The 10,623-nt window shown below is 39.2% G+C and overlaps 1 protein-coding gene across 1 annotated transcript; it reads left to right on the plus strand.

Annotated features, from left to right (window-relative positions):
* Positions 1 to 1,426: 1,426 nt before the first annotated feature.
* MMACHC (methylmalonic aciduria (cobalamin deficiency) cblC type, with homocystinuria) lies at positions 1,427 to 2,943 on the plus strand. Its single transcript, XM_008945389.1, has 3 exons — positions 1,427 to 1,648; positions 2,009 to 2,161; positions 2,632 to 2,943. Exons 1-3 carry the CDS (start codon positions 1,427 to 1,429, stop codon positions 2,941 to 2,943), a joined length of 687 nt encoding a protein of 228 aa, XP_008943637.1.
* The last annotated feature ends 7,680 nt before the right edge of the window (positions 2,944 to 10,623 follow it).

Consider the following 10,623-nt stretch of genomic DNA (forward strand, 5'->3'; position numbering starts at 1 on the left):
CACTGGGGCAGCTGCTTCCACGGTCCCCTGTGCTGAGCTGCTTGCCTGCAGTTTCCATCAAAACTTAGGGGTTCCTTCTTGGCCCGCCCCAGGGGCAATCTGCTGTAAATCAATCCACAATATCAAATGCAAATCTACAATCAAATATAAATTGGATCTACAGTAATCTGACCTTTCCTTGGGGAGTGTTGTGTTTGTCACCTAAGTTATTTGTATTTCCTCCTATATTCTTGATCTGGCAGGATGCAAAAGACCGTGGGTGCTGAGAGGAGTGAAGTCTCCAAAATTTGGAGAGGAATTTCACACTTCTTTCCCAAAACACAGCAGCAGAGTTATGGGCAGAACCTATCTTAAAAAAGCTATAGCTACCAGAGGGCAACCTTAGAAGCCGGTATCTCTCTAGATTTAATTCTACAGCTGGCACTGTACTGATGCACACTGGTGCACTGACTGATGTATACTGGGAAACTGGCAAGCCTTAGATTCACACCTCTAATTTCTTGAAACATCTTGATTCAGCATCTTAAACAAGAGCCATAAAACTGATTAAACTTTGGCATCAATATAAGAATGTATCTTTACAGTAAATTTAATTTTCATTCTGTGTTTCCATAGGGGCAGGTCTGGCCGCTACTGTCACATGCAAAGTCAGTTTCAGATTCATTTCACTGATATTTAGAGATAACATCTCTCTGAATGTTAGACCTGGTCTTTGTGGCATCCTGGGAGAGTGGGAGTTGTCATAACCTGTAAAAAGACTTATGGTGCAGCACCTTAGTAGTGGAGCTCAGGGGTTTTCAGCCTTTATCTCCTGCTCGGCAGTTGCTGATCTGAGTCCTGTCCCCTTGGTCACGACTTCCTGTTGCCCTGCCTTGATCTCTCATCTCTGGACTGTGTTGTAACACATCTAGTCCTGAAAACAAATATTAAAACGTGGCTGTGTGACAATCTGTGCTACAGCCGATGGTTCTGGGGATTTTAAGCACTGCCATGAGCTTCACATCCTTCATTTGCACACATAAATTTTTCCTCCTGAAGCAATAACCCACACAACTTGTCACATGAGCTAAACAAATACCAATTTCTTTCTGGCCAAAGATGAAGGGGAAAAAAACTGTGAAAGCTTTATCTGAACTGAAACATCTGATTTGCATTGGCAAGACCGGTTGCTCATACTTCCCTCTATGGTTTCCAAGCAGAGCTGGGTAAAGGGCAGCCTTGAGCTGAATGCAGTGGGTGATTCTTATCTCCTGTGCAGCTCAAGGTGCAGCTTGCAGGAGCTGTAAAACCCAGTATGCAGGACAGCTTGGTTTGAAAGGAAGGCACTAGGCAGGTGGCCTATCTGGGTGCAAATGAAGGTGGCTACACTTCTTTCACTGTTTAACATTCCTGCATGCCCACTAGCTCAGGAATAGTCTCTGTTTTAATGGATATTTGTTTTTCTTTGCCAAAGGTTGGATGGTACAATGCTGTTCTCCAGCCAGCCTTTCATCTCCCCTATCCAGATGACACCCTGGCCTTTGTGGTCCTCAGCACACCTTCAATGTTTGACAAAGCCCTTAAACCTTTTGTGAACAAAGAACGGTTAAAAATAATCAGGGATCCTGTGGATCAGTGTGTTTCTCATCATTTGTCACGTGTGAAAGAGGTAAGGACCTGAAATACTGAATCCTGTTACTGTTGTGGCTATAACCAGATGGGCTGAGCAGTAGACAAAGCCTTGCAGGTTCCTGCCCATGCTCTTTAGGAAGGTAAAGCATTACTTATGATGGTAAGAGCATCGACAGGCTGTTGACCCCATTTACTTGCATATTCTGTCTCTTTGCCACTACAACCTGTAGCTATGTAGATTGCTTTTTTGTAGATAGCTTGAAAATCCAAGGCCACAAGTGCACTGATAGATTTCAGCAGGAAGGCTTCACAGGTGCCTCATCTGCTAGAATCCAGCACTTCTGTAGTGACCATTCTTCTTCTGTGAGCCTGGGCTGATGTTTTCTAATGCTTTCAGAAATTCCCTGACCAGAAGGTGGACATCATCTTTGATTATGAGATTCTGCCAAGCCGAAAGCCCAAGTTCTTGGCACAGACAGCTGCCCATGTTGCTGGAGCCGCATATTACTACCAAAGGAAGGATGTGAATCTTGATCCTTGGGGGGAAAAGGTGAGGCACAAACACCTTCTGGGAAGAACCACTAGACTGCAACCACTGAACTGTACAACTGTTGTTTACTCACTAGTTTGTCCTGCAGTAAAATACAAAATCTAGGTCACATACAGATGCATAAAGTGTTTCAGACGGGAGTCGGAAGCTTCCAAGATTCTTCAGGGTGGTAGGGAGATACACAGATGAGAAGAATATCTTGATCTATTAAAACTACTTAGGCAGGAGAATAAATGTCAGTGTAAAAGAATGCCTGTTGCTTGAAGCGTTATAAATATAAAAAAAAATAAAATTGAAATGCAATGCCTTGAGCCACATGTTTGGGAAAGAGCTTTCCTTTCTTCTCTGTGTAGAACACTCCAAAAGAGGGTTGGAAGCGAGAGAGGTCGCATCAGAGCTTAATGCTGTAAACTCTACCCATTCTAGGGATGAAGTAAGACGTTCTAGCTCCTTTTTTTTTTTTCTTGCAGAAGATCTATGGTGTGTGTATCCATCCCAAGTACGGCGGTTGGTTTGCTATCCGGGGTCTCCTCCTGTTCCCAGATATTCAGGTACTGTTTCTGGAACAGCCTACCCCTGTTGACTGTGTGAGCACAGAGGAGAAGAGAATTGAGTTGCTGGAGCAATTCAATTTCCACTGGCAGGACGGCCGCTACAGGGACATAATTGAAGTGAAGGAGAGGTATTCGGAGGAGCAAAAAGTTTATTTTGCTACTCCTCCAGCAGGGAGATTCCGACTGCTAGGGCTGACACACGAAGCCCAGAAAAGCACATTTCACTGAGTAACGTGGCTCCACGAAGGGGCAGAGGGCAAGCAAAGCGTAACTCATCAGCTCCTTCTTTGCCACAGTGCTGAGGAGGACAATGTGCTGGCACAGAGGTGGCAAAGCCAAGCAGCATGTGCAGCATCTCAACCCAAACATCAGCTTCTCTCTCAGAGTAAGGAGCATTGCATCAGAGCACTTGTGGTCTGGAGGAGGGTGGGACCAGCCCGTTCTGTGCTTTTGGTGATTGGTGTGTCTTTTGGGGAGTACGGTGTGATGCAGATTAGCCTTTGGTTGGCAAATGTTCAGACACCTTGGCAACTGGAAAACCCATGCTGCTAATTAGTGAAGTCCTCTAAAAAAAGTGAATTTTCAGTCAATGTACTAAAAAATTTTTCATCTGAACTCAGGGCAGATACTTTTTTTTTAGATGCATCCAGCATTTCATTACCCTGTGCCATGACTCTCTAGGGAACAAGGGTTCAGGCTTTTCAGTCTTGCCTTCCTCAGAAAGAAAATTTGTGCTGTGTTCCTTCACTTGCAGTGAAGCTGGCTTAATTTCATTAAGAAATGTTTTAATGCCTCCTCTTGTTTATCATCCAAAAGAAAATTCCCCAGAGATTGTTTGACCAAGTAATGTGGTCCTGTACATGGAACAGGAGTGAGGAAAATGGAGCCAACAGCAGCTGCCTCCTTCAGGGTAGTTACAGAAGGGATGGTACAAAGGTCACAGCCCGAGCCTGCTGTTTCCTCTTCATGTAGGGTCAGCTTCTCAGAACCAGGTGACATCTCCAGGTCAATTTATAAGCATTTACACATGGCATAGGGCAGCCAACTAAAATCACCAGAAAAGTGCTAAATAATGTCTATATGAGTGGAGTTTTTACTCAAGATAACTGAGAAATATAAGTCTCATGGCTATTTTCTAAGGTAGATGAAGTTTGTATTTAAAGTATTTTCCAGTGCCATGCCAGTACATACCACCCACCCACCACAGTTTTACTACCCTGGTTTCCTGTTGTACTTTCTGTGTGGGGACATCGTAAACCTGCCCGCACATCAAAACCATTGCGTGAAGCATCATCTCACTCACAGGCAAACAGGATAAAAAAAAGACCTTCATGTTACTTACAGTGTTGGATAAAACACCTTCAGACAGAAATGTAACATTTTTTTAGATGACTTTGTCATGTTAGATTGGTTCAGAGGTTACAATGGCACTGTGAATCAGAAATTATATTCTCTTGGAGCACTTTGATGCTCAGGCCTCATTAAAATAATAGATAATAAAGTAATATTTTGAGGGAATTTATTACTTGACTGCAATGCAATGCTGCAAATCGCTAAGCACTTTTTCTGTGATATCAACGTGGTGATGCAAAAATACCTGCTTTGCAGAACTGAGCCCTTTTTATTTCATATTGTGATTCTTCATACTTTTTGGAGACTTGGACGCTGAGGTTGCCCTCAGAATATGTCACAGCTTGATACAGGTTTTCATAGTCTGTATACTAACTAAGCATCATCAAAAGTCAGCAGAACAAGTCTTCTCCTGTGAACAGAATAGTGAGCATGTGAGCACTGGGTTTGTTCAGTGTTATTTGCTATTACAAAGAAGTCTTTGTTGCTTTTCATGCTTTGTTCACCACATCTGACTAAGGCAGACACCTGACTTACTGTGTGATAGTGGTACTGGGATTTTTAATTTAAGCAAAATACTGATTTTTTTTTTTTTCTTTTGAATTCTGTTCTTTGTCATAGAATTACTTCTGGTTGAAATGGTTGACCTTCCAGAATTTTGCAACTGAACTGTGATTTCACACTGACTTAATGGTTTATATTAGTAACACATAAAAAATACTGATTCTCTTAGAAGGATAAATACAGAATTAAATCAGATTTATCCTTTTACATTACAATTTAAAGTAAAATATTTTGCTATTTTGAGGTTGATTTCTTAAATTTTTCTTAAATTTTTAATATTTTGTCTTAAGTTTATTTATTAAACAATTACCATAGCCATTTCATTTCAATATTTGTAATTTATTTCTCTTCACATGGCATTTTGGTTAATAAAACACACAAAGTTGTAAGTAACCCTTAGTACTGAGTACTTTTATTAAACAATGCAATGGTTAACTTGCAGAGAGTTCAAGATGTTAAAGTGAGAATTGATCACTGTGGTTTTAACATACTGAAGGAGTGAGCTAAGACACACAAAATGCACTATCTGAAATCAAAACCAGAAGTAAGCTACCTTAGGGGAAGTTAGTAAACTATTACAGCAGGCTCACCTGGGATATAAAAGCACTTTATGAGTAAGTCTCATAAATGTTTCTCTTTCCCAGGTCATTTCAGCAAGATCATTTAACAGTAAGCACATGACAATGCACTTTCTTTTTTTACTTTGTTCTTGCACTAACAAGAGTTCAAGATGTCCAGTGATACATAACTGATATTTGGGGCATTTTCCCTCAGTAACTTGAAAGCAATACCTGCAAGTGCTGGAATTCTTATTTGTTGAAACTTATTAGTGAATACTGAGTCACAGTAGGGGCAAACCAGTGTTCTTTGTGCTTCTGGCAATACAATTATGTCAGGCAGAACAGAGTACAAATACTTAATAACATCTCCATCCTGCTACCATCATTTTGGATTGAATTGGATTGGTTCTTACTGGCTTTCTCTGAGCTGGGCCACTGAGATCCACAGCTGCAGCTCGTAATTTTCCTTCCTTGCTGGCTGGAGTGGAATGGTCTTTGTCTTATAAAACTGAAGTTTGAGAACCTGTCTGACTTATCTCTTAGGACAAGACTAGACATGGTGAGAAACAGATCATTCCTAGGTCCTGAGGCACTGTGAAGACATTCTTATTTTCAGCACTTGAAAATGGCAAACAAGTAATTTCAAATACTTGGATAGATTTGCTAGTTCACATTTTACATTTTTTAGACAAGTAAATTTTTGTCTAAATCCTAATTTTTAAACATTTATTAAGGTATCTTTTTTTTCCCTCAATATGACCAGTAAGGTAAATATTCAAGAGCTGAACAGTAAAGAAAAAAAATTTAAAAAAATAATTTACAAGTTACTTGAATTTGAGTTTTAACAACAAGATATTTGGTATACAATGCACAAACTAATTTGGTGACAAACAGCCATCAGGATTATTGCTCAGAAAAGCGAGAAAACTGTTTGGTTTGGGTTTTTTTGGTACCAGTTAAATCAGTTAAATCTCTGGTGCAAGAATAAGCACTAATGTTTCTCTGGGGTACAAAGTAGATTTTGGCACATTTTGGCACATTTAGTTCCTGATCCTGCTGTATTTCCCTCGCATATTAAAAGAGTGGCTTGTAACAATCCTGTCTTCCTCTAAACTGTGGAAGACTAAAGATGATTTTCTGTATAAATCAGTGCTGGGGTGTCAGACCAGAACGTTCAACCTTACAAGAGCAGTGCACTCTTCTAGTTTTGTTGGGGTTTCTTAAAGCTTTTTTTTTTTTTAAGGCTAGGTTGCCCTCCTCTGGGTCAGAAGCATGATTTTACTCCTTTAGTATAGCATACACGGTCTTTTGTGCATTTGTGACCAAAATTATTTGTGGTGTAGCTATTATTTCACATGGGTTAAATTATTGAAAATGCAGTGATGTGAATTTTACTAAAAAAAAAAAAATCTAGAACCAGCACTCTTTGTTCAGCCCTGTGCAAAAAATGCATGTAAAAAGTTAGCTCTGAATATCAATTTAAGCAGCAACTGTTGCAAAGTTCTTCCTTTCAAGGGGAAGGGGGTTTTGTTGTTTACCTCAACAGAGAGCCAGCTGTACCTCTGCTACCTTAACTTTCACAAATCCATCTACCAAAATGGGCAAATGTATTTATGAGACTTTTTTTTTTGCTGTTAATTTGGCTTCCTGTCCTATCATATATCCCGTGGCAGATCATCCATCACGTCTGCTTCAGAAAGCGAGCAGCACTTCCCTTCTTGGTTTTCAAGGAGGAAAAAAAGGACCAAGGAACACAAACATGCTTTGCTTTCCTTTCTGTGACCAAAATGAGATACTTGTCCACATTCCTTAGAAAAACAGTACTTTAGGTGAAAAAATGGGGTGGTATTTTTTTTCTCCAATAACTGAAACACAATAATGAGAAATACAGTGGGAAACTTAAAACTGAAATATTTTATCACAGAATGAGCAGTAAGATATTTTAGTGGAGTGTTTAAAATCCCTCTAATAATATACCACAGTCTGCAGAATATGATAATACACTTTAAAAAAGTATTTGAAATGGGTACTTCCTGAAAATAAGGACATAACTATCATTCAAAAAGTACATGACTATTACCTCTATAATGCATTTCTCATCTTATGTTATTTATGTATATAATTCCATGATCAAGCAATTTTATTTCTAATAATTGCTTGGTTTATTTCCCCAAAACACTTCCTAAAGGAAATTCTGAATGCCAATTTGATTTTTTTTTGAATCTTCAAAGCTTTTGGAAATCATATACTTTTACACTAAGTTGCCCTGTGGTTTTTTTTCCCTCATGTACAACAAAGCACAGGATAGAAGAATTCTTGCAAGTAAATTAAAGACAGGAAGGGGTGGGGGGATTTTCTGGATTGAAAGATACCCTACAGAATCTTACATTTATGCAAAAACATTAGTTTTCCTAGCAATGCATAAAACCTCTTACTCCATTTAGAAGCATTAGTTAGTTTTAGGTTTTGATTTAATGTCAAAACCCTTTTTCCAGTGTTATTCTGACTAGTCTTCTTGAATCTTTTAACAGTCTCTTCTTTGAAAATATAAAACGCTACAGAAATAAAAATGAAAAATAAATTATTTTGTGAAGTGTGAATTTGATGAAATACATAAAGTTTTACTAAGTGTGGATTAAAGACTTTTTTCACTCTTGACAAAGGTTATTAATCTCATTTGTCAATGCAGATATTCAGAAAGGTTGCTGCAGAACATGGAACATAAACCTACTGGGCTCACGGTTTCAGAGGACAGTGAATATTAATGACTGCACACATATTCATAGATACATACTCATTTATCTATGGTCAAATGGTATCTTGCACAGGAGTGTTCTCAATTCAGACACACGTCCCATAGTATGCACAATGATTTAAGTTTCAGGTGGAAGAGCCAAGTTTCACACTAAGGGCCAAACCTATCCTTGCTAGGTGTGGCGAGGAGAGCTTACCACAGGCATGTCTCTTCTCCAGGAACACTGCAAACAATTCACGGCATGGTGGCAACCCATTCTGCAGCCCCATGTGCATGTGTGCAGCACGGATCAGCTCATTATGCAGTTGTTTGATTTGCACAGGTTTTGGCCTGTAAAACTTCTGCAACATCATACTCCTACAATTTTATCAGGTCCTTATCAATTATACCAGTGCTACAGGTGAAGACACTGACTAGTGACCTGATATAAGCAGATGTGTGAAAAGCCAAAGTAAAATCAGTTCTGACTGTACATTAGAGGCAAATTAATGCTTTTTTTCTCTTCTAAATTTAAAAATAGAAGCTAATATATTAATCATCAAAAAGAAACCTGCTATTTCTTTGATTTCCTAGTTCACCATTCTTTTTGTATGTACCATTAATTTGCACCTATATAAGGCAGTGACAGCTTTAACCCCCTTTCTGAATGGGCAGCCAGGTGTGCTGTGTTCCTACCACTACTAGTTCTGCTACAACACTGGACAGAGCTGACTCTCTGATGTCATCACACCACTCCTTGGCACTTACCTCATTTCACCCTTTCTAAAGTAGAACTGTGGCGTTTCTGTTTTAAGTCCTCTATCTGTCCAACAAGATACTTCAGTATATATTTAGACAGGGTGTCACTGAATACTGAACATCAGATGCACTGAAAATTTCACAGGATAGATATTTCTAATACTTAACATGATAAATCCCATTGTTTTACCATAATCTTTACATGACTGGTTTGATGTATAACATTACTAAAAGCTACAGTCGCAGGGCTTTTGTAAACATATTTTCCTAATCAAAGTACATCATTTTGCAATACCTGTGAGATGCAGACTGCTTGTTTTTGTTCTTTGATCTATATTGATTTGTCAGACAATGCCATAACCCATCCATCAAAGGCCTGATAAAAAGGCTGAAGCACTTAAGGAAACTACTTCTTAATTTTAGTAACTTTTTAGAATATTTTTCAAAACGAGTGAGAAACTCTGGTAACAGTGTTAATTCTTTAAGTATTCATAAGCATTTCTTTTAATAAACACTTTTAATAAGATCAGACAAACCAGTACCTAAAGCCATTGTCTGTGAAACTGCAGTGAAGAGGACCTTTGCCATTCATTTTGAAGGCAAGATCATACCACCCAAGAGGTGATGTCAGGGCTACCTCACCTTAGCTGTTAAAGTTCAGTTTCAAAGACTGGCAAGAGTTTGCTCTTGTTAGCTACTCTTCCATATAATTTTGAAATAATATTTTATTACATAGTTATAACAGTTTTACAGATCTCACCAAACAGATCAAATCTTATTGATATTTAGATAATTGCATCTACTATAGCTGCTAACTGATGTAAGCACCTGGTACTATGTAGTTCAGCCCTCAAAAAGAGTATCTATTAAAATATAGCCAATTTGATTATCATATTGTCAGCAGATGATTGCTAGTACATTTGTTTCCTTTGGCACTCTGCTTTTGAGAGTAATGCAGTCCTTTCTAAATAGCATCTACTGTACGCATCTTCAGAGAAAAAAAACTCACTCAGTAGCACCCAATACTGGAAGAGCTATCAGTCTTGTCACCAAAACTAAGAACTGCTCACGTGTTTTTACCTCACTGGGAAATATGGCACCCATTGATCCCGAAAGCAAAAGCAGTTCATAACTGTAATGAAAATACAATATGCATCTCCATATATGAAAAAAAATGTTTCACAATAAATAAGGATTATAATCATTTGAATACCATAAAAATTATACCTAGGATCTCACAATATTATGAGTGGGGTGAGAGCCCCATAACACTTAACGGAAATTCCAAGCTATGTGTGAATCAATATTGAATTAAGAATAAAAAAACCCCAAGCCCAGACTCTTCCTGAAGAATTTTTGTTGCTCATTTTGCACGTTATACTCTCAGAAACATTGAAATGACAGCATGGCAAACACAAATACCTTATGTAGCTGAACAATAATAAAAATATTGTTAAATTAATTCCCACAGTCAACCATTTAGTGAAAACGTATAATACAGTTCCTAACCCGCAAGTATTTTGCTTTTTGGCTGGTTTGAATTTCCATATTATCATCACTGATCAGGGATTACGGCGTTTAAATCCATACTGTTAGTAGTGCCTCGGCGTACCAACTCCAGGTGGACAGCAGCAGACGGGTTGTAACTGAATTTTTTGATAGTAGTTATTTCAAGATAGGAAAACGAATACATGCATGCAACTATGAGGCATTTAAAAGGTGGGCAGTATGAGGTGCCACTCAGCCTCAGCGAGCAGACCTGTGTTCGCAGCGCGGGTGAATGAAGCTTTCCTGTCAGGGCTTGAGTCACCCCAAGAGCAGCACGCAGCGGAAATAACGCGTCGAAGGGAACACGCCGCATCCGAGTGGTGGGCTACGCGCACCACCCGCGGGCAGCCCGGGGCCGGTTCCCCTGAGGGCAGCCCCGACCCCTGTCCCCAG

Source organism: Merops nubicus, unplaced genomic scaffold, assembly GCF_000691845.1.
Source record: "Merops nubicus isolate BGI_N331 unplaced genomic scaffold, ASM69184v1 scaffold41608, whole genome shotgun sequence".
NCBI lineage: Eukaryota > Metazoa > Chordata > Aves > Coraciiformes > Meropidae > Merops > Merops nubicus.